Source organism: Varanus komodoensis, unplaced genomic scaffold (genome assembly GCF_004798865.1).
Source record: "Varanus komodoensis strain SLA01 unplaced genomic scaffold, ASM479886v1 scaffold7_3, whole genome shotgun sequence".
Lineage (NCBI taxonomy): Eukaryota > Metazoa > Chordata > Lepidosauria > Squamata > Varanidae > Varanus > Varanus komodoensis.
Window position 1 is genome coordinate 6,835,870 of NW_025336480.1, and position 24,444 is coordinate 6,860,313.

The 24,444-nt window shown below is 41.9% G+C and overlaps 1 protein-coding gene across 1 annotated transcript in view; it reads right to left on the bottom strand.

Moving 5' to 3' along the window:
* Positions 1-2,281: 2,281 nt before the first annotated feature.
* Positions 2,282-24,444, bottom strand: part of KCTD16 (potassium channel tetramerization domain containing 16) — a 175,217-nt gene continuing 153,054 nt past the window's right edge. The window contains exon 2 of the mRNA XM_044454434.1: positions 2,282-2,733. Coding sequence (XP_044310369.1) covers positions 2,282-2,733 — 452 coding nt within the window. The remainder of the gene's footprint in view (positions 2,734-24,444) is intronic.

Consider the following 24,444-nt stretch of genomic DNA (forward strand, 5'->3'; position numbering starts at 1 on the left):
TTCCGTGAGCTGAGCATGCCCTCCCTTCTCATGCCTTGCAATGCTCTGGGTCAAGAAGATGCCCCTACAGGGATTTCCAGTATTCAGAGCAGGCTGTTTCCATCAGCTGAGTGCATCTGGGCTGGCTTGGATGTTAAATTTCCTTTTCCAAAGCGTGCAACCAGAGTGGCATGTTGCCTGTCATGTGAACTATCAATTTCCTGCTAGGCAGAGTGCAAAATGCATCATGTTCAGCCTATAATTTCTCCTAATTGCATCTGTGTTGAAAGGGAGGGGAGCGCACTCTCCCCATACATGTGGCCAAAGATGTCTTGGCAGCAGTGCCGGGTGATCTCCCCAAATCCATCAACTTTGCTGACTTGACCCGCAGTTCCCTCACTCCGGAGGGAGAGCAGGAATCAGCCTCTCCCTTTTCAGTGGCTTTCTTTGCTTCCCTCTTTTATCTCCTGGACATTTGGGGGATGGGGACTGGGATTAGAGCTGTGGATTGTGGGAAGCAGAAAGGTAGACAATAACCTAACAGCATAATCCCATATATATCTACACATAGGATACTTCCATTGACTTAAAGGAAGCTTACTCCCACATTAGGGTTATAGGATTGCAGCCCAATTTTTATCAAGATTCCCAGAAAATAAAATGGTCATTTTGCACAGATCTTTCCCTATTTTCACAGAAATAATTTCAGGGGGCAGAAATGATGCAACCATTGGATACAATTGCAGCTGATTCCCCCAAGAATGGGCACTGCTCCCGTGTGTTCCCCGATATGCAAACACTGAAAGGATGGATCTTTTCTGATGTGCAACGAGGGGGCAAGATTTCCTGCTTAATTTTTACATACATACTAAGGTTGTATTCAGACACAAGAGCATGGCCAGTGAAAAGAAGAAGGTGGCAACCCAAGGTCAACAAGCCAGAATTTGTATGAGCTGCGTCCGCATGAATGGTCGAGAGTTCATCTCTCAGTGTTTATTTCAGTAGCTCTCCGTCTTGGAGGGATTCCCAACCTTTTGGAATTCTGAAGGGGTGTCCTGGACGATCTCAAAAGCTGGCTGCCATGGGACACTTGCCCAGGCATGAAATGGCTACCCTGGCAGGCATGGCCGGTCACAAAACACTCATTTCTCAGAAGGCAAAGTGGTGTGATTAAAGGTAACTTACCCAAAAACCTAAGTCCAAGGCAGATGCAGGGGGCTGAGCTTCAGAACTAAACACCCTCTTCTGAATCCAAACACAGACAGTGCTGGATGGCAGCACTTGGTTTTTTTACGGGCGGCCTCCAGTAAAAATAAAAATTACTAAGAACAACAACAATAAATGTCAAAACTTCTTAAGAAATAGAAATCAGGAGGGTCAAGGCATGTTTCCATGGGCAGGGCGAGCACCCAGACCTACTGAATCCTAGGTTACTTTCTAAACTCCCCACAGGTGAGAGCATTGAAGTGAAGATGCTGAAAGGTAAAGTGAGGAGGAAACTCAGGTGCGAATGCGATATGTGTACGCCATTCGTGTCTGCACCCACTGCCCCGCTAGGGATGGACCGGTCAGACGTCTCTGCTAAGCCAAGACCAGGCTGTGGCCCATCAACATTCAAGGTGTGCAAACAGAGCAAATTCAGATCTACCCCGATATCAAGAATAGACGGACCTACCCAGACCAGAAGGGACTGGCGCTTATTCTGTACATAATTCTACAGAGGAAAGTAGGTCACCCGGTGATTCCTAGGGCTTCTTTCTGAGACATCACGGAGTTAAAAGGAGCAAAATATGTTATGTGGCACACAGGCATATATACACTCTCTTTCCTCAAGTAAACTGGCATGATAGTTTTTCTTTCCTTCAGCATCACTGGCGTCTGCCCATCCTGCCCTCTCTTTAAATCGATGACATTAAACGAGAACCCAAGGAGGCATGCAGCTTAGAAAATCACCCCCCACCACGAGCTCTGCCTGAACGCAGGGCTGTTTTCCACTCGTGTGCCGCAGTACTACTTGCACACGTGCCTTTACTCTCGGGCCTCATGTGCACGTGGCATTGCAAGCACCAGACCCATGTCAGGAGCCGAACCAAAGAATTCCTTGTTAATTCTCCTACCGCAGGGGAGAGAGAACAATATATTGTTTAGAGTGAGATGCTTCAGTGAAATATGCAAATTAGGCAGCACTGTAGCGAGGGGATTGTTTTTGGTGACCTAACACATGATTATTGTTATTTCGTTATCATGGAGGACTCATCCTGCAAATGGTAAGAAGGTGATTTTCCTTGCCTCCGCCCCACTCCTAGAGATGGTACTTTCGTAACAGTTCAGATTGCCACGGGTGTTTCCTTTCTGGAAACCTGTCTGGGATTTTGATTTTGAGGAAATCCTGGATGCATTTTTCCAATTCTTCCTCAATGGAGACCTTTTCCTTCACTGCTTTTTTTTTGCTAGAGTTGGATTCCCTAGAGCCAGACGTCAATGTTCGCAGCAGGTCACTTTTCCTCCGGATTTCTGACTGCTGCAGTAGCTGCACTGGCCCTTTCTTGACGAGTCGATCGAGAGTCTGTATATTGGACTGCCGGGTCACGGGGCCACAGATGACGGTCTCTTGAGGGGAGCTGGCCTCCGACTGGCTGTCGCAGCTGGACGTGGACAGTTCGTTGCAGGACGTGCCGCTCTCGCCTTCCTTGTCGCCTTTCCCGTTCTTGCAGCAGCAGTCACAGTGTGATGAAGACCATCTTGAAGGCTCACCTGGAAGGACAGAAGAAGGGCACAGCAAGGTTACCTTTGCAGAGGTCTCCCAAAATCAGGGAGACAGAGAAGGACAGCTTCCGTTCACACAGCTAGCAGGGGCGGGTGGTGACTCCTATGCCCGTGGGGCCTCCTTAGGTACTGCAGCTTTTATTTTGAGCTTTATGGAAGCTATCCGTGATGGTGAACATATTTGGGAGGTAGCATTCAGCACCATGGATGGCATGCATAAAACTCACAGTAGAAGCCGCATTAGATAAGAAACCCTACTGAAAAAGGGATCACCAGTCCCTCCTGATGCCACCTAAAAGGGGTAATATGCCACCAAGATCACCTGTTATGGGTGAGGATTGCGCTTGCTCAATACTGGAAGAGTGAGGAGCTACCCACTGAGGAACTGATTTTAAAAAAGATTTTGGACTGTGCAGAAATGGACAGATTGATTCTATTATTGAAGGAGAAAGAAGATACTGACTTCTGCCAAACTTGGGACCTTTTTTACGACTGGCTGGAGAAATGGGACTTGGCTTAGATTTAAAGATGTCTGTAAATTTTTATAAATCGATTTGAATATGATTATAGAATGTTAAAAAGATATGTTATAGGGGGCTGACCCAGTACGTCTGATGTATTTGATGATTGATCATTTTTTAGTTTTTTAGTTTAAAATCTTAATAAAAAATGTGCAAAAAAAAAAAAAGATCATCCATTATGGGCAGCATCCGACATGGCCCTGCATCTCCATCCAATTCTGTTATGTCCCCACCAAGACAGTTCCTTGAATGACCTCTTCCTCCAATTCTGTTGCACAATTGGACCCACTGCTTTCCCAACGGGAGTCCAATGCCTCCTAGAGCATCCCCAGACAATCAGAAAGGTCCATTTCCAGATTGGGCAGGTCTGTGGAACTCCCTTATCTGAGCTCCCTTGGCCTGCACAATTTCAGAAACAAGCATTTCCATTCGTTCCTGTTTCCTCCCTAATTCTCTGTTGAGCAGAACAGAATCAGCAGAGACACAACAGAATCAGGGGCTCAGTGGAATCAGCAGAGCAACCCATGGGGTCCCGCCCGATATTGTGGGCAAAAGATCCATGGTCTAAATGAACACTGAACAGCATCACAGTGGACTAGCCACGCAGGTGGGTACAGCTCCAGGGCGTTTTTCAGTGCAGGTGCGCTGATTTATACGAGCAGAGCCTGCTTGCGGTGGCAAATGAAGGGGGAGGTAATGTGGCTTTCAGGTTGTACTACTGTATGTGGCAATTTTACCACCGATGATACGGAAATCGATATCACTGTGCTGGACTGTGACTCCGGTTTCTCCTAGGAGGCACGGTCATGATAAGCTCTGGCACTTCAAAATTTGCTGCTCTGCCGCTAGTACTGAGGCTCTGCTGGAAAAAAAAATTACCAGCCTTTGCAGTTTACAGTCAGCCAGCTGGCAACCCTCTGGCATTTAAAAACAAAACCAAAAAGCAAAAATACAATGCTTATGACTATGGTCCTCTGACCAGTTACACGAATTTAGATTCTGCAGCAATCAATAGGACTTAAGTGGGCATAAGTGGTTGCAGTACTGAAGACTAAATATGCCTTAATTGATTTCTTGATTCATCTTCTTTAAATGCTTAGTTGAAGTTCTGCCCTGAGCAATAGTCTGTGACTAGGAGAGAGAACTTGAACAGATTAACAACAGAAAAAACACTGCAAAACACCCCCTTTCCTTATGAATGAAATGATGTTCTGATGGTGGATTTTAAATGCTACCTGTCATTTAAGGAGCCTCTGCTCATCACTTCCAACCTGAAGAAACAGTAGCATTCATTCAGAAAAAGCTAAAGATCATTCCATTTGCTGAGGAGTTAGAGCCACTTTTTCATGTTTTCTGCAACACGTCACCCACGTGTGAGAAAGTGATGCAAACCAGGTAAAGCAATAGCCAGGTTGCCTTTCTACATAAAAGCCCATTTGCGGCCTGCTGTCAGAACACTGGAACAGAAGAAAAGCCATTCTGGATCAGACCCAAGGTCCATCTAGGCCAGCAATCTGTACAAGTGGTGGCAAACCAGCTGCCCACTGGCTCCCTCAAGCAGGATGGGAGCAAGACCTCCCCCGTCCAAGCTCCTCAGCAACTGGTGCAGGCAGGCAGGCCGGCCACCTCTGGCAACGGAGGGGGCACACAGCCAGCAAGGCTAGCCGCCACTCATCGCTTCCTCCTCATGACTCTGTCTGATTCCCTTTTAAAGCCACCTGGATTGGCAGCCAAATTCTGGTGTGACCAAAAGGACAGGATTCAGAATGAGGTCGGGCTCATAAGAGCACACTGTGGCCATCAGGGCCAAGAACTGGACCTAGCCCCACTCTGACCCATGACCTACCATCCTTTTTCTTGCTCCTGTGTCAATGAAAGGCTAATATTCCTTGCTAAGGGGAAATTGCAGTGCTGAATGTTAGGACGTTATCACGGCAAGGTCTGCTACTCTTCACACTGTGTGCATGCCATCTGAGAACCCACAATGCACATGCACGCAACGCATTGTGTTCTGCCTTTGTATTTCCAGTAAGGAGGATCCAGGAACAAGGCTGGTTGGATGTGCAAAAACTTCACTTTATTTCCAAACTCTTCTTTCCCTTCATTTCCTCCTCCTGGCCAGGACTCTGTTGCTGCCCTCTCCAGATTATCCTTTTTACAACTCAAACAAAGAAGTGCCTATGACTGTCAAAACAGAACAAGGGCCTTCATTAGTCTGTCTTTAAATAATGAGCTCATTCCAAGTGAGCAAGTTATCATTTAAAAACACACAGGCACGCACACAAATGATTGGTAAACCCTCAAAGGGATATAAAGTGATTATCGACAATGAACTGAATAAAATCCTTTATATTACTATTTCGGTTTTCAGCTCTGAGGAGATACACCATGTTTCAGAATAGGACCCAATTAAGCTGCGGAGCAAGGTGTGGGATTTCTAAGTTACAGTGGCAATGGGGATGCACAGCCCACACTAGAACCATCTAAACACATCAGAAGAATGTTATCAGTGTCATTTCCAGACCATTAATTCACAAAGATGAGTTGGACATATTTGTGTCTAGAAGAAACTGGGTGCGATTTCAAAGAACAGAAGCTGAATAAAGAACAGTGCTGGAACTGAGAACAGCAATCCAGACACCCTTCAGTGAAGAACATGTCCTTTTTCTTTCTCCCTCAGTTGCAACTTTTCCTGGCAAAGGCAGCCTGCATGCTGCACACGAAACTAGTTCCAAAACATGAATGACAAGGATTTGGGCACCTTAACAGAAAAAGACTTTAGAAAGCACTTAAGACTGAGCCCGAAGATTATCTTGGTTGGTGTTTTTCTCCCACTTAAGACCTCACACCTTCTCTAGGTGCAAAATGTATATGCAGAGAAGGGTGCCTGCCCCACTTGTGTGAGTACAGCTTCATGTACCTGCTACGTGCACCCCAACCTTTGCCCGTGGAGCTGAACTCCTCTCTTCCACACCAGGCTGGCACATGCTGCAGTAATTGTAGCTTTTCGCATGTGGTTTTACATATTTTAGGAGTGCTTTATACTCATATTAAAGTTTTGTACTAGTTTCCACTTGAATAATCACATAAGAGTTTCAGCACTAAGAAGCTTTTCTAATGTAATATTTTAGGATGCTTTTTACACACCAGAAGGTAGGTGCAGATGACTGAATGCACATTTAGCAATAGTTTTGATATACAATTTCTTTTCATGGTTTTACTTTAGCAAGGTACAGTTGTGGCTTCAGTGGACAATATTAATCAACTCAGCTTCTTACATTTTAGGAGTGTTATAAAATGGCAATATTTTATGGTTCCATTTTATTTGTGATCCCTGACAAAAACAAAGACAAAAAAAGCATTTCTCTGAAACATGGACAAAATGAAAGTTTGTCTTTAGGTGCAAGATCATTTTCTTTTGCTTTCATTCAGTTACACATCAGGGTCTTCCCTCTTGTTGAATTCTACACACAAAGCCTGTCAGAAAACACACCAACCATGGTGATTTTTTTTTACCACTGTTGATCTGCTCTGACATCCAAACAGCCCAGTTGTGGTATTTCATCATGGTGAGGTTGGTCTTTAGAAACCATGATAAAAAAAACAATGATTTGTTCTGTTTTCTCCATGCCATCATGGCTTCTTTCATTGTCCGCTGTACAACCACCACAGAGTCCTCTGGAAAGAGCGGCAACTGCATGAGCTGCTCTAGCCATCCAGCCTCTATGTGTGGACCAGTGAAAAGAGGCAGAAGGTGATGTACCTTAGGGCTGAATGGCAGGCACAGTGGCTGAGGGGAATAAATGCTAACAGTAGGAGAGGCACCAGCTGGGTCTATGACTTTGCATGCTGTGCAAAAGAATTCAGTCCATGCTGGAAAGAGTGTCCACCCTTCCCAAAGCCAGTGACTTCTCCTGCTGACTGTATCCTCACTGTTACCTGCTGTTTGTGAGCACCAAAGAAACCCAGGGAGAATCTGCAGGCCAGAACGTTTACATTTATATCCCCCAATTTCCTCCAAGAAGCAAAAGCCATATACATGCTTCTCCTCCCTTTTGTATCCTCACCCTGTGAATAAGGTTAGACTGAAGATTATTGATTGGCCCAAAGTCATTAAGTGGAGTGGAGACTTGCACACAGATTTCCCAAGCCCTTGCACAATGCTCTAACCACTACACCATACTGTTTCCACATCCCTGGCATAATTGACCCACACAGAAACATTGGGCTCTAATCTGCCAGTGCAGCAAACCCATTCCCAACTTCTTCATGCAGAAGTTGTACACCTAAAAAGGGTTTTAACCAAAGACATGTCATTTCATTTAGCCTATTTTAAAGGAGCCAGATAAGAAGCTGGGTTACTTCAGGAATGAAAAGACCCCCATCTTGTGTTGTAGAAAGAAAGAATCCTCCAAGGTATCCAGGGCAGTTTTCTTCTTTTCAGACATGGTGCTACACTGCCTTCTGCTGTTAAGTGCAAGAAAAGTCAAAGGCTGGATTTCCCCTCATCCCCACATGGAAAAGCCAACTGCCCTGGGATTAAAAGTGAGTTTTGAAACTCCTAGTTTGCTCATACATTTCTGAAATAGGCACTGATAAAATGTTATCTCTGGCTACTTTCCTCCCATTTTGTTTTGGCATCTGCAAATTAACCAAATATCCACCATTCACAGAAACAATCCTCTCCCTCATCTGCTACTTCTCTGTTCACTGTGAATTGTGTGATTTATTTAATTTACAGACTTGCTTTGAAAGTCCTTCTAGATCTAGTCTGGAAAAGTCAATAATGGATACATTGAAATTTGCTGTATTATAATTCTTCCACCTCTGGAAAAGACATTACAGAGAGAAGCTCAGTTAAAAACAAATCACATGAACTTTTGAAAAAGTGCATCTATGAAACTTATTGATTCACAAGTCCTTAGTTTGTAGTTGACATTGTAACTCAGTGGTAATTTTCCCCCTGTCTGCAGCTATCTTTTTGTTTACTTGCACAAAGAGAACAGATTTAGAACAACCATATTCCATAATCACAGGATGATGTATTCAAAAAGGCAACTGACAAAATTCAACAGGCAAAAAGAAGAAGTAATAACAATCCGTTAGGAACAAAGTAATAGACAGAGATTGATGCTACTGAGCTTTTGACAGATACAGAACAGATATAAACCTTGTGTGCTTTTCTCCCATGCCATTCCAAACTAAAGCAAACTTTTAGAGGTTCATTTCTAAGCCATTAGCTTTCTGGATCAGAAAGCAAAGCTATTGAATTCCATAAAATCGTTTCCCCAAACTTCTTTTCAGAGCAGTTGATACACTCAGCAAAATCAAATGGGAAATGTTTCCATGCTTTACTTTTGGATGCATACAGAGTGCCACATGACTGAAGACCAGACCACATCAGAAACATATCACCTTCCAAAAGGAATAGGAAGCGAGAGCGAAGACTCGGCTGAAGTGTACTCTGAAGCATGCCTCCTCCTGTACAGAAACTGGGATGGACAGATCTGTCAGTTTCACTTTCTCCTATATCCTAATTTTTAAGCTCTCAAGGGCTTTCCATGAGATAGATAAAGAAATGTGCACATTTTGGAAAATTTGCACTGAAATTTAAAAACGTCAAAATACAAAATTCTCATCCCTCTGGTCCAGACAAATTCAATAGGTAGAAATATCCCCAGCATGAAGCAAACCAAGATGTGCCCGTCTACCACACAGTTACTAAAGAGGAGCACAGTGTCAGAAAAAATGTGGCAACCCTAAATCAATGCTAACATGAATATGTAGGGACTGAAACCTAAATGTTTAGCAGCAAAGCATTTGAAACTCTGGACCCTGGTGCACAAATTTATCAATTTTGCTTTCTCCCAGTTCTGACCTTTAATTATCCTTTTAATCTCAACATCCATGAAGGAATTTGCAAAATTTTGGTAAGTTCTTATAAAAAACGAATTAGATGAAATTCTCAGCCATCGTCAAGTGGAAACATACACTTGGTATTCAAACATGCCTTTTTTTCACTTATAGCCTGAAGCAGCATTGCCCAGGAAAGTATTTCACTAATCAATTGCACTGAATGCATCAGCTGATCTTGATCTGGATCCATGAGCATGGCAGCAGGGCAGAACAGAAGAAAAATCCCAGCAAAAAAACTGACTGGCTTCCCAGCTGATTGCCCAAAGGAAAAATAAAGACACCGTGTCTTTTAAAACGTAATGGCTGCAGTCCTATACCCACTATGTGGAAGTTAGGTGGAGAAGTGCTCTGCACAGGTATGCATAGAGATTCACTTTGTGCAGCTACTTGAAAGCAGACGGGAGGGCCTCCTGCACAGAAATGGAAGGCCAGCCCATCACAGACTGTGGGAAGGAAAACTTCCCCGTGCATTCAGCTCCCTTCCCCTCTGCAGCGATTCACACAACCCCTTGTCACTGGATCACAGCCAGGATCACACTGGTTGCTCTTAAGAGATCCTAATCACATGATCCTAGTGACTAGAGAGTGCCACATGCTCTTCATGTTCACTGGTGATATACAGTATCGTGTCAAAATGTGCCAGAAATCTCTTGTTGGGACTTCAGCGTGGATTTGGATCAGTGGCCATTCTACCTTGAATCAATCCATTTTAACTCCATTATCCCAAGTGGGCCTCATGCTGTTTGTAAGCAGACGCCATAAAATTGCTGTTGGGTGGTGAAAATGACTGGTCATTCAAAGTAACAGTTGTCAAACGGAGCAACATTTTGGAATGTTGGGGTTTTATTCATTCATTCGATTCCCTGCCGTCCTTCTGTCAAAACAATGGCACTCAGGTCAGCTTACAAGTAGAATTAAAATGGTTTGAATTAATATAACAGTGCATCAAATTACAATAAAATATGTCAGAAAAAGAAAAAATAATTTTTAAAATTAAATTGAAATTAAAAACACCATCTCAAATTAAAAATAGTTAAGTAAATATATGCATTCCTCACAAAATGCAAAGATGGTATCATAACTGTGTGATTGCCAATTGCTTTCTGGTTATCAGGGTACATCATTTCAATATGATCTTTTGAGATGCATGCTTTAAATATGTTAATGGTTTTACTGTTCCTGGCTTTATTATTTTAAGGGTTTCTTCTTTCAGGTTATTTTGCTCACCCCTGATGGCTTTTTAGCACATTAAGGCAGTGCACAGAATGCTAATTATAAATAAATCAAAGAGCAAACTAATGTAGAGGAAGGCTTGGCTACACAGAGTTGGTTGCTTGCCCTGTAGAACTCTTCTGTAGGTTTGATGCTGCCTGCTTTCATCCCCTAGTCTGTGTAATGAGAATAAACTGATTTACCTCTCCGTCTTTCTCTCAGGATAATCCAATCTGGCTGAGTACTACTCCCATGTTTTCACAGCCCTTTTGTGCCACAGGACAATCCCTTCCTTCATGCCATTAGAGACCCGCTTTGACAGGGCAAAATTCCACATCAAATGGTGTTCTGCAAACAAATTCCATTTTCACATTTAGTTCTCTTTACTGGCCCTGGTAAAATTGGTCCCAAATACTCACATGGTAACCACATCCTCTATCCAATGGTCAATTCCCTTTGAGTTACAGACACACAATCCAATTCAGCTACCCCCCCCCCCCCGTTTCCTTTCTTTTTTCTGGTTTACTGTATTTGTAGATCCATGAAAGTTTCAGAATTCATAAATGATTGACTGAGGGAACTGCACACTTCAGTGCATATGTAGGCCAAGTAAGTGATGTATACATAATCAGAGTCTAAGCCAAAATGCAAAGGAAATGCTTTCCTACACCATCACGCAACACTTAACTCATGTGCAGTATCCGTTTCCTTCCTTCTTTTTTCCCTGCATCCGAAATACAGTTTCTCACTTCCAACCACCCATATCCTGACCAGCTGCCCTCACCCTGAGACTAGCCAAGCCCAGCCACTGCAGGACATGTGCTTCATCGGTGCTCGAGTCAAAGAAGCCATCAGGATATTGCAAGTGTGTCATCTAAAGTTCCCTGTATCTGTACCCGGAGTGCTGCTAGAGCCATACCACCGACAGCCCGGCGGCAACCCCAGCCCAGGGAGCCCTCAGGATGCCAGACATAAGTGTAGCTTACTCTCCACAGCACCCCCAAATTGTTATGTAAGTTTTGGGAGCTTTTGTTCTTCAAGAAGAGCATTTGACCACTTCTGCCACTGCATGTAAATGCAGGTGGAAGGAGATCGCAAGGGGAGGATGGGACAAAGCAGGCACAAACCTGTGGGGCAGGTGAGTCTGGCGGCATCATTGATCAGCATCTTGGCACAGCTGCTGCTTGTGAGTCTGCTTGGCATTGGTTGGCTAAATGGGAGTCAGAGCTGCTAATATGGAGGAAATTCATGGTGGTTTCTTGAGTGCCCCCACCCACAGAACTATACTGTTGGCTGAGGGATCCAGCTCAGCTGCGGGCACGCTGTTTCTAACCCACACTGCCTTGGCTCCTTGAAGTACAGCCAGACCAGCACCAGCAGGGGCATGGCAGCTTTCTGGTTGCATTTGCCAATGCTAATTTTAAAGTAGAGAGTTCTCTGGCTTGGGACCATGTCACCCAAAGAATTGCCTTCCCCAGCATGAACACAGCCATCATCATCTGAGGCCCTTCTTCAGCAGAAGTTCAGAGGGCAGCCAAAAGGAGAAGGTCTTCCCGGTGGTGGCCCACAGACTATGGATCACTCCCCCCAAAGATGTTCACCTGGTGCCAGCATTGTCATTTTTCTGGCACAAGATGAAGGTTAGCTTCTACTTTGAGTAATTTCATGAGGCTTTAAATGGATTTTATTGTTGATTAAGAAAAAGCCTTGTATGCAAATAGCTTTCTATTATATATTATATATTATGCAAATGGTTTCATATTACTTAAAATATATTATGCAAATTATTTTATATTATATATTGTTTTATACTGTATTTTAAGGTTATAATCTTCATTAACCACCAGAGATCTGAAACAAAATCTTGACAGAGAATTTATGGAGTATCAAATTCTCTGTTGATTATTCTGAGTGTTTGTTTGAAAAAGTTATTTTTTCCTGATATGTATATAGTCTGCAAGCATTTAGTGAAGTTCTGAATGTTAGTTATGCTTTCTCTGAGTGTGACTTACAGATTTAAGATGGCTATGACCTTACAGATTATGTCCTTGTTTCTCATTCATTCTGATCTTAATGGTATCTGAATTTTAGCCTCAGGTTTGTAGATGACCTGAATTGCAAGTAAGCATTATTGTGGTAACTGCATGAATCAAACAGCTGATGCAGAAACCTTGTCATTATAAGAGAACTGACCATGCTAACTAGGCCCTGCCTTACATGAGCTTCAAGGAAGAGGAAAAAGTAGACTGGAAATCAGCAATACATATACAGAGAATTAAATTAGTTACTATCTAGCATAACTGGTAGTTCAGATATTTAATTGCCATCCTCCACATTTTAGTTACAAAACTCCATAATAAAATGTTTCCATATTGGTAGTTCAGACATCCTTTTTAAAACACATCCCAAAGATAGGAGTGGTTTTCCTGCACCCTGTGTGAAAAGAAAGACATTTGCACCATACGCAAAACATTAAAGGGTTTTAAAAAAAACAACCTAAAGGGGCATCATTCACTAATATTGTATTGTAACAACTGAACGATAATGAGAAAGGGAAAGGGCAAATCTAGAGGGTCAAATTTTTCCAGAATGCTTAGATTTACTCAAAGCAACAATCATAGCTCAGCTAGAATGGATAATGCAGGTCAGGCAAGATACCTCCATGTCTACATGTTATATCATCATCATGCTGTTAAAGAAAGGAAGATTTTCCATCAGCGAGTGGAAGTTTTTTCACAAAGTGGAAATGCAAAAAAGAAAAAATATCATTAATAATATGAAAACCAACAATAAAAAATAATAATGAATACATCTGAAGCAGGAAAGTGTCTAGGAAGCTGATTGGACCATTTGATGACAAGGAATTTAAAGGAGTGTTAAAAGAGGATAAAGAAATTGCAGATAAGTTGAATGAATATTCAATTAATATTGTTTGTCCATATTCATTGAAGAAAATGTAGGGCAAATTTTTAGCCCTCAACTGACATTCTCAGGAAGAGGATCCGAAGAACTGAGGCAAATGCTCCTGGCAAGAGGTGGAGTTATAGACTTCACTGACAAACAACAAACACACAAAACACTAATTCCAGATGGCATCTCTACAAGAGTACTTAAAGAACTCACATGTGAACTTGCTGATTTTCCAGAAAAAATGTGTAATATCTTCTCAGGATTAGCCTTTGCATTAGAAGCCTGGAAAGTGGCCAACACAGCACCATTTTTTAAAAAATGTGGGATTAGGTTGGGAACCAGAAAATTACAGTCTGGTTAGCTAAATTTCTGTTGTAGGTAAATTTGTAGAAAACATTATTGAAGATAAAATGAACAAGCTTCCTTGAAAAAGGATCTACATAGCTTTCATAAAGATAAGTCTATTCTCACTAAACTTTTGGATTTCTTTTAGAGTGGCATCAAGTATATGGATAGAGATGATCTGGTGGACAATGTTCATTTGGACTTTCAAAAGGCACTTGACTAATTACCTTACAGCACAATCCTGTGGCCCCTAGGCAGCAGTGAGAAGGCCGCAGGATTTTTCAGAGTCCCAGTTCCCCCACCAGAAACATCCCCCTCACAGCCACCAAAGAAAGAACAATGTTGGCTACTTCTCCGAGGTCACAAAAGTGACCTCGGAGAAGATGTTAAGGCAGTGATGGGAACAGACCAGTACTGTCAAGAAACAAAGTATTCTGGGGCCTCAGAATCCATCTTTTCTTCCCTTCTCTTCCCACAAGTAAGCCAAACCCAGCTGTCCTGCTGTCTTGCAGGGTGAGAGAAGTATGGAGATGACTTTCCCCTCTGTGCTTCTCCTGCCTTGCATATGATGTCCATAATTCTGATCCTGAGAGGTTCTGGGCGTCCCTAAAGGATTGTGCCCTTAATTCCCAAAACTAGCAATCATGGGATAAAAGAAGAGATTCTGTTCTGGATCAGTAACTTGCTAAAGAACGGGGAGACAGGAGGTATTAATGGTCAATTCTGGCAATGGAGAGTTGTAAACAGTGAGGTCCTTCAAGGATCTCTATTCAGTCTTGAGATTTTAAGTTGTTCATAAATCTGAAGTTAGAGGTAAATGGTGAAGTGGCTAAACTGGCTGACAGCACCAAATTATTTAGGCTGGTTAAAACAAAAATGGATTGTGAACAGCTTGAAATATATATCCCTACACTGAGAAAATTGCATTAAAAGGAGAAATGTGAATGTAAAATGTGAATGTAAAATGATGCACCCAGGTTATAAGGAATCAGATTAAAAGCATTTTTAAATGCCATGGAGGAATATAACATATGCACAGTCACTTCCACTACAGTGGATATTTCACCATGATGGCCAAAGGAGAATTTGAGCACTCTCCCTCTAGTTAGGTGCACAACTGGAGCTTCAGCATCTGACGGAAAGTGAGAAAGGGCACAATCCTATGGCCTCCCAACCTCACCTGGGAGAGCATAGGATTTTTCAGAGTCCATGCACTGTGGTCCCCTGGTCCTGGGGCATGGCCTCCAAAGGCTGAGCCCACCTCCTGCTCCTTTGCAGCCAGTGTGGAAAAAACCACACCCCTCAACAAGGTTGCAACTGGATCTTTGAGAGAGAACAAAGGGGAGGGGGTTGGGGAGTAGGAAGTCAAGATGCCAGGGCCATGCAGTTGTGCCAGTTCTAACTGGTGTCCTAGCCTTCTCCCTCCACCCCAGATAACAATAGCGAAAATAGATAGCAAAAATAGTCTGGATGGCAAAATGCAGGGCATGAGGCATGGCGGCAGCAGAGTTCGGCATCATCAGACCGTGGGCCTTCCACTAAGCATCCAGGGGCATTCAGAGGCCTGTGGGCATCTGCTGCCGGACACGGTTGCATCCTTTCAACATTCTGAGAAAGTACCTCCGCCCGAACGTCGATGCGCCAGAGCATTCCACAATCCTGTTCTTAAAGAGCTGCCTCTCCCTTGCATGCAGCAGATCAAACAGCCACAGCTGGCAGCAGTGCTAATCTTTCTGCTTGACTGAAATCACTTCACACTAGCACCACATTTGACAATCCTAATCTTACCACTGTGTCTGAGAACATCCCTTAACCAGGTTAGGATGTCTGTCCCTGAGCAGCTGCTGGGTCTTGCTAGATTGAATCTGCAGCTTCAGTGCGAGAGTTTAATTCTGCAATCAGGATTCATTATACTGTTGGTAAACAATGACAGACTCTGATAAATATATGCCATTGGGTTAATTACTGCTTGTGCACAGGCGACATCCATTTCCTTGTTTTTAATGAGAATGTGGTATCTTAGCACCTGATCTTCTCTTCCTGTGGTGGAGCCTGAATAGATCTCACCAGGCATTTCCTCTTTTCTGAGCTTGGACTGTGGCAGAACTCTGCATGATCTCCTTTTGTTACACCAGGTTCTTGGAATCTCTTTGAAATAACTCTGCTTGCCATCCCAAGTTTGCTGCTTAGATCTTGCCTCGTCCTGCTGTGTTGTTAAAGTAGTTCAGGGAACGTTGCAATATAATCAGGAGCAAGTGAGCAGCAGGTGCTCAAGCCCCAAACAAGAACCAAGACCCTTTGATCAGCCCTCTCAAACCTTGATATTCCTCAGCAGTTGGGCTTCTTTTTCATTTGCTACTCAGAGTCCAGTTCTATTGATACTTGACAGCCAGGTCATCTCTCTTTGAGAGTGGAAAATTAGAAGGTGGATTGACCTACAGACAAGAGATGGTGCTTCTGGGTTCTGAGCGGGACTGGAAGGTGGTCTGCTTGCAGTGAGCCTCGCTTCTCACCACGATTCTGTTCACAAGAGAGCTTTTCCTGTTTCTCATGGCATTCCTATATATGTTCCTTCTCATTTTACAGTAGGGGTGGGTGGAAGGGACCTGGGTAAAAGTTACTAAATATTACAAAGCAAGTTACTGAGAGATAGAAAATTATGTTTCAGGGCCACTAATCTAACTGGTTTTCCAAAAACTTTGCATGGGAATCCATTAATCCCAAAAAGGTTGGGGGAAGAAGAACTTTAAGAATCAACAATACACATTAAAAACAGTGACTCAGCAAAACCAGGGTTCCCCAAAGCAACCCAAACTACATCTCACTCCAGCCTGTGTCCCTATCAGATTTTTTTCTTTTTTCCTGAAAATATGGGTGCATTTTTCCAAATGTACACATCAGCTATGCACACCATTGAACTGTATGTATTATTGTCTAATTATTTAAATTATTTGTATGAATGAACAGATTTTTCCACACACATTTTTCAAATGTATGTCTACACACTGCAAGCCTGAAAATGTGTGAGCTTGGATCATAGTTTGTGTCTCAACCCATGTTTGGTGTGGAAGTTGTGAATTGCGTAAATCCTGGTCAAAAACCAATGGAAACAACTGTCTTCTACATCCTTAGCACAAGTATATAATGGCTAACATTTATCAGAGGGGGAAAACCATCCAGCCGTTTCTCACATGATTTATGAATGTAGGTGAGCTCTAAATGCAGCAATTCCAATGTACAGAATTAGATCTACCGGCTTGCCATGAGTTCCTCCCTCTCTTGTGTAGTATCTTCCTATGCACAAAGGCCTGCCAGTTCTGGGTCATTATGACATCACCTGCTATTTGTCTTTCCCTCCCTCCTGCCTGCCAGCAAAGAGCTGCTTCAAAACATGACACACCAAGACAGGGCTCCTGAGACCGAATTTTACAATGTTACATTTCGGAGCGGAAAGAAAGCTGCAAGAGTGCAAATTAGTATTATTATGTCTAGTTTACTCAATGGTATTCAGACCTGCATTTGGCAGCATGGGTTTTTGTACCTTCTTTGGAAGAAAACAATGCTGGGCTGTTTCAAAGACAGGCCTGCCAGGGCAAATTTAAATAGCCAGTGTTCTAAAATACCCAGCACAGACATTTATCAGTCCCAAGTACATTTGCTGGTTAAATGAATTCACCCAGTGAAGCTCAGAGGGAAAATGACTAACTGCAAGACCCTAGCATTTTAGCACACTTCTATCAAGGCAAAGTATGTATGAAATAGCTGAAGTTCTTCTTTCAATCTAATGCTGTTCTGACATATTTTGCGCTAGCCTGAATCTCTGATGCTAATAATAATCAGGAATATAGGGTTGCATCAGCGTGTAATAGGTTTACGCCTGTTCCTGTAGGATCAGAATAAAGCTCTCTGCATTTGGTGACAAGTGGGCTGGAGAGGAAAAGTCCACAGCACCAGAACTAGTACCTTGATGATGATGATGATGATGATGATGATGATTACACTCACACAGTGTTCTCTTTAAATTTTAAATGTCAGAAGTACACAAGTTCCAGCCTTTACAGAGCCAAAAGAGGGTTGACACAAGCACGTTTTTGGCCCTTGCTGAAAGGCAAGAAGCAAGCAGAGTAATTGTAACCCTACAGAAGTTCTCAGTCTGAATGTGGATTTGTTATCCCGGCTCTGAGTGTGGGCCCTGCCAACCCTCCCTTCCATGTCCCCCACCGCACTTCAGCTACCGGTCAGCCAGCGGCACTGCCAAATTCTAGAGTGGGCCTGGGCAAGATGCCCTCCAGTCACTTCGTCATTGATCACTCCTCTGTGCTTGAACAAACAAACAAACAGATACAAAGGACTCATTCCCTCCCCCACTACCACCACCATCCCCAAATGGCAGGGAAAGAAAAAACAGGCTCCTGTTCTTGCTTTTACAAAAGTTCTTACAATAACTGTAGGTGCACTGTCCCCATTTTGGAAAAATAAAAGGGATGCAGTCAATTCCTTCCTACCACCTAGTGGTGGTCCTGTTGGTGTGGAAGGGAACGAATATGTCCATTGGTCCCTCCGTCTTTCTTCCTTTCTTTGACAGAAAGGAGTGATCAAGTAACTGGCTGATGAGAGGAGATGGGGGGGCATCTTGCCCAGTCCCGCTCCCTAAGGTTGGCACTGCCACTGGCCGAGGGATAGTTAATGTCGGTCCGTCCCTGCTCAGTCACTTCCCCATCCAGTTCTTGTACAATAAGAAGGGGCAGGGGGAAGAAGAAAAAGTTGCTTGAAAGGTGGGCACACTGGCTGCTACAGCCCCACTCAAGACAAACAGTCTGGGAAATTATGGTGGCCAACATGACTCAGTAGACTTTTGCTCTACAGCAGCCAGTGCACCCACTTTACAGAAGGTTTGTTTCTTCGTTTGTTAACCGGGGATGGGGGAGCAACTGTTTGGGAATAGGCTTCCGTATTGCACATGGAAGAATATTTTAAATATGCAAACTCTCAACAAATGCTAAATAAATCTTAAACTGCTTGCCAATTTCAAGGTCTGCAGAAAGAGCAGGTAGCTGCATACGTTGAACACCTGCCAGGGATAAGAGGGCTACCAAACCGCAGAGAACACTGGACTGTAGAGCCCCATTTCCACACTGCACTTCCTGCCCTGGGGCATACAGGAGAAGCCTGGTAGTCACTTCTGCCAATTGCCTTTCTATTTATAAAACTTTGGTCCATTTTCGCAAGAGAAATGCATCCACCAACGGCCTTGTCTGAGGGGTGCAGACTAGGCTGGACAGAACAGGTTCGTAATATTCTTAGCTGAAATAGCAAGCAGAAGATCTTTCATGTATCTGCATATTGCAAGCTGGATAATGTCTTATGTGAGTCAGATATTGATGGCATTACCAGTCATTTCTTACTATTTTCTGTATTTTCGGAAAGTGAAGCAATGGGAGAGATGGAAGACTGCATTCTAGGGTCTTTGTACTAATGAGTCTGAACATTCAGCAATAAGGTAAAAATGGATGTCCTTATTAGGGTGGCATTACACTCAGCCCAGATTTCCAGAAGGTTCTAAAAAGAAAACTGCATTAGGCCTCATTCACTAGAGACCTTTGCGCAGAAATACACAGATAGGGGCTTTTCAGTCTCTAGCACCACCCAAACTAAAGTGAAACAGACAGACTGAACATGCTGTGCTGAGCGGTTCGCGATTGTACCCTTGCATAGCAGTGCTTGATGCCCCGTGTCAAATGTGGGACAAGGTGGCCCAGTATAGGCAGTGCTGATTTCCCAGTATTAGCATCGTAGTTCACTGGCACAGGTGGGAATCAGCACATCACATCCTAAAAGTTCATTTGCTGTTGCTGGTTGTCATAGGAACAGCTCAGAGATACACAACTCAGTCCATTTCTGGGTTATCACTTTTGCATGTTCCCATTTTATATGCATTCTGTCTATTTTGGCATTAATCTGCAGGGGGTAAGGTATTCATCTGCACAAAAGTTTTCCCAGAAGCACACATTTAGGAGCCTTTGCACTGGGCATTCCCAAGTGCTGGAATTCTCTACAGACAGAAATTAGGTTGCTTCCCTTCTGTTTTGTCTTTCCACAAACAGGCAAAGAAGTTTGCATTCAGGCAGGCCTTTGTCACATCAATTGCTCTGCTGTTGACTTTCAATTCATAAGTGCTGTTTGTATTGTATCATTGTGCATTTGTCTCAAACTTATTTATTTTCATGTCATGTTTTAATTAAGATTTGGTTTTAATCCAGATATTTAATTATTTAATTTTTTAAAAATAAGTTTTATTGTTATTTTCTACTAACAAAACTAACAGAAAGAAACTAAAAAATCCTCAATCATCAAAAAACATCACACCTACTGGGTCAGCCCCCCAAACTTTTTCTTTTTATGGTAATCCATAAACATATTTATATCTATGCATAGCCCCATTTCTCTAGCCAGTAATAAAAGGAATTCCAAGTTTGATAGAAGTCTGTATCTTCTTTCTCCTTCAGAGACAAAGTCAATCCGTCCATTTCGGCACAGTCCAAGATCTTGTTTAAAATCAGTTCATTGGTAGGTGGTTCTTCACTTTTCCAATGTTGGGCAAATGCAATCCTTGCCACAGTAGTTACATGTAAAATCAAATACATTGCTTGATTACCAACATCCTCAGGTACAATGCCTAATAAGAAAACTTCAGGTATAAATATTAGGGGTTTTTGTAACATTCCCTCAAGCTATTTGTGTATTTTAATCCAATATTTTTTTGCTTTATCACAGGTCCGCCACATACGATAAAAAGTACCCCGTTTGTGTTTACATTTCCAACATCCATTTGACATATTTGGAAACATCTTAGATAATCTATTTGGGGATAGATACCATCTATAAAACATTTTCTACAGGTTTTCTGTATATGAAATTGCTAATGTTACTTTTAATGTTTCCATCCCACAGCTTTTGCCATTTCTTTAACTCAATATTGTATCCAAAGTTTTGTGCCCAAGTTATCATAGTTTCCTTAACTTGTTCATCTTCCATTCTCCTATCCAGAAGAAAATTATACAATCTTTTAATCATTTTCTCATCTGATTTTAAACTCACATGGTCAAATGTTGTTAACTCCTTATAAAAACCCCACATTCTATGATCTTTAACAAATCTCGATTGCATTTGAACCTTGTGCCACCAAGAGATATTAATTCCTTGCGCTTGTATTTCTTGATTCAGTTTCAATCCTCCTTTATTATCCAAAATATCATCATATCTCACAGTCATATCAAAATTCAATGCATTTGGATATACAAGAGCTTCCATAGGTGAAAGCCATCCTGGTAATTTGATATACAGTTTTGTCTTTAACTTTTCCCACACCGACATTAATGATTTCCTAATATAATGATTTAAAAAGCAACCATGTGCCTTACACTTCTCATACCACATATAAGCGTGCCAACCCATTTGCAAATCATGCCCTTCAAGATACAGAATTCTCTTATTTCTTAAAGTTATTCATTCTTTTAGCCATGTTAAGACAGAAGCTTGATAATACAACATCCAATCAGAAGGCCAAACTCCACCCCCCCCCCATTCCCTTTGGCGTCTTGAAGCATTTTTAATTTAATTCTTGGTTTCTTCTTTTTCCATACAAATCTCAAAATTTGGGTATTTATATCATCCAAAAATTTTTTATCAATTTTTATGGGAATTGTTAGGAATAAATATAGAAACTTTGGTAACACAATCATTTTAACTATTCTTCCCAACAAAGATAATTGCCATTCTTCCCAACAATTATAATTGCAAATTTGCCCATTTTTCCAGGTCACTCTTAATTTCCTTAAATAATTTATCATAGTCATCTTCTTTCAATGTTGTGCATTTAGCTGTGAGAGAAATTCCCAAATATTTAACCTTTTTAACAATTTTAAACAAAATAACTGTTAATTTTGGATGTATATGCCATCCACTGGTCCAAGAGGATTCTTGCTACTGAGAAAATTTGGGACAGAAAGGCAGGCTGTGTGTTAAATAAATAATTAAATAAATAACAAGTGAATTAAAATGTATTTTCTCTCAAAAAACCCATTTCTAACTGCATCTCCTCTCAGCATGTGCATTGGTAAATACATTGAGATGCATTGTTGCATCAAAAAATTGCCTTGGGGAATTTGGAAAGTACAAACCAATGGGTTATTAAGTTCCAGTTAACACATGTGTGTGGATTTGGACAATTCATACAAGCACTGAAAAAAAAATCAAATTGCTTTAGCCTGCCTAGATAAGCCTATTCTGTAAAACCAACAGTTGCAGATGGCATCCAGAGTTAAATGGGCCCATGAAGAGCATTTAAAGTATAAATGCTAAGTGGCTTTTGCTCTATCACTTTCTTGGGCTTCCTTTCACTAAAGACATTCATTATGAGGGCTAGTTCCTTAGTTAATAGCATTACCCTTGCTCCACCAGGTCATCTGAAGTCTCCAGCCTGTAGACTGATATGGCAATCTAAAAAAGAAACGTGTCTACCACTTTTAGCTCTTCATTATTCAGGTGCAATTCTGTCCATTCCAAGAAAACACTGGTAAGATAAGTGTGCAAGAAAATGTAGTACTCTGACCCAAAATGCTGAATCTCTATATCAGGAAAAACTAAAACTAAAAACAACCCTGCCCTGACCATCCATTTCATCTTCACTGCTTTCAGTTTCCAAAGTTGTGATTTTTTTTCATCTGCCTTCAAGGCTGACCCCTAGCTCGCTTGACTCCAAAGCTTAAACAATAGTTTCTCCTAGGTAAATAACCCATGGGATCACACCCTTTGCCTAGCTGAGTCATAAGAACATGATGCTTTTCCTCACCATAAAAAGGTATTTATTATTATTACATTATTATTGTTGTTGTTGCATTTCATTTGCATTGCACCCTTTTTCCTCTTGCAAGGAACATGGGGCCATTTATATAGTCCTCCTGCTCTCTGATTTATCTTTGCAACAATCCAGTGAGGTAGGTCACATTCACCAGTGAAGCTGCAGCTTCCCCAGAGGTTAATTCCAAAGGTCTCGATTAAAATTAACTGAATTTCACACTGATTCAAATCAGGCTTAAAGCAGTTCATTTTAAACTCAGTTCATTGCCAGCCATTCTTGCACCTGGGGAGTCACTGAATGTGCTCCTGGAGGCTAAGATTCTTGCCTATTACTGTTTTCCTAGTTTTCCAGTTAGCAAGATCCTGCCACCACTTCTGTGTGTCCCCCCATAAATGCTTGTCTCAAAAGGTTCGATATTATCAGAATGTGGCCTGAAGCAGCTGTATAAAAGAACATCTGGTTACACATTTCACCCATAGCCTCTAAGGATACAGTGTGATGCATGCTTAGACAGAAAGCGGTTCTACAGTCTAGCATTCTGGGAATTTTAGGCCCTTTATCTAAATATTCTTAAGATCTAAATAATCAGGGCCAAGGAGGAAGCCCTTAAACATCATGTATCATAGGATCTCTGTAAATCAGCAGTGAGGTGAAGTGGGACATTTCTTAAAATAGATTTTTTTTCCAGGGCTTGATTTTTTTGCAGAAAATTTGTCATTTCATAAGTTCATTGGTAAAACTGAATGGATGCCAACTGTATTTACAATCTTAGGCAAGCTGGGCATTTTCAAAGTCTCAGTCAATGTTTTTCAGGTGATTATCCCCAGCAAGCACAGTATGTGATAAAATAAATATATATTGCTGATGTATAGCTCACGGGTGAAATGGAACTAAAAGTAGTGACAATGAAACTGAGATTTGCCCAACAACCTCAGTGGAAGAGAGTTAAGCTCTGTTGAAACAAATGAGTGTTTGTCAGAATATCATGCAGTTTCAGGTTTAGAAACAATTCCTGGAGTCGTGGAGTGGCACAAATTGTAAACTCTGAGTTCACAAAGAAATCACCATTAAGTGGCACAATCTTGTAATAAACATCAGTCCAGACAAACAGCAAACTCTGAATAACTGAGCTAAACCAAACATTTCACTTTGCTCAGCCAATACAGCTCAGATTTTGGTTAAATCCTTTTCCAACAGAAAAGAATATATTCCCCCTAAAAGTATTCAGGGACAGAGAGTGAGAAAGAGTGAGAGAGAAACATGAGCTAAACAACCCAAATGTCTACAGGACCTGTTTGTTTAAGATAAGTATTTTGATACCTGAGAGAAATCATCAATAACACAGGAAGAAAATTAAAGTAAAGGCTTGCATAGTGCTTTTTTCAGGGCTTGTTTGCATTTGATTAAAGAACTATTGTTGCTTTAAATTGTGGTGCAAAGTGTGTCCCTCTGGCTTTGATATATTGTCTGAGTGACAATTTTTCTCACAGTAGCAGTGATGCAGCAAGAGTTCAAAGTATTTACATTTACTGCTCTAATTTCTGAGGATTCACTGCTTTTGAAAAAGTACATAATGTGTGGAACAATCCAAATCTTCAGCTAGCATTCCTTGGAGTGTTAATCCAGAAAATACTATCTTGTTCCATTCTCTTTATTCAAAGGTAAAGTGTGAGAGACAAAATATATTAGAAGAACAGAAAGTTGTGTCATTGTGGAGGCACGACCAAGCACAGCATGCATTCACTGAAAACTTGCATGGTATAAAGCTTCCCCCCCTCCCCCCAGAGGCACATTAAGATGAGTATTCAAGACCATTCTACATGTTTTGGTTAACACAAGCAGCTATTTTCAGTTTGCATTTAAAGGTGGGGTGAGTAATTCTATCACACGCAGCACAGAAGTAAAGAATTGGGAGACAGTTACATACAGAGTCCG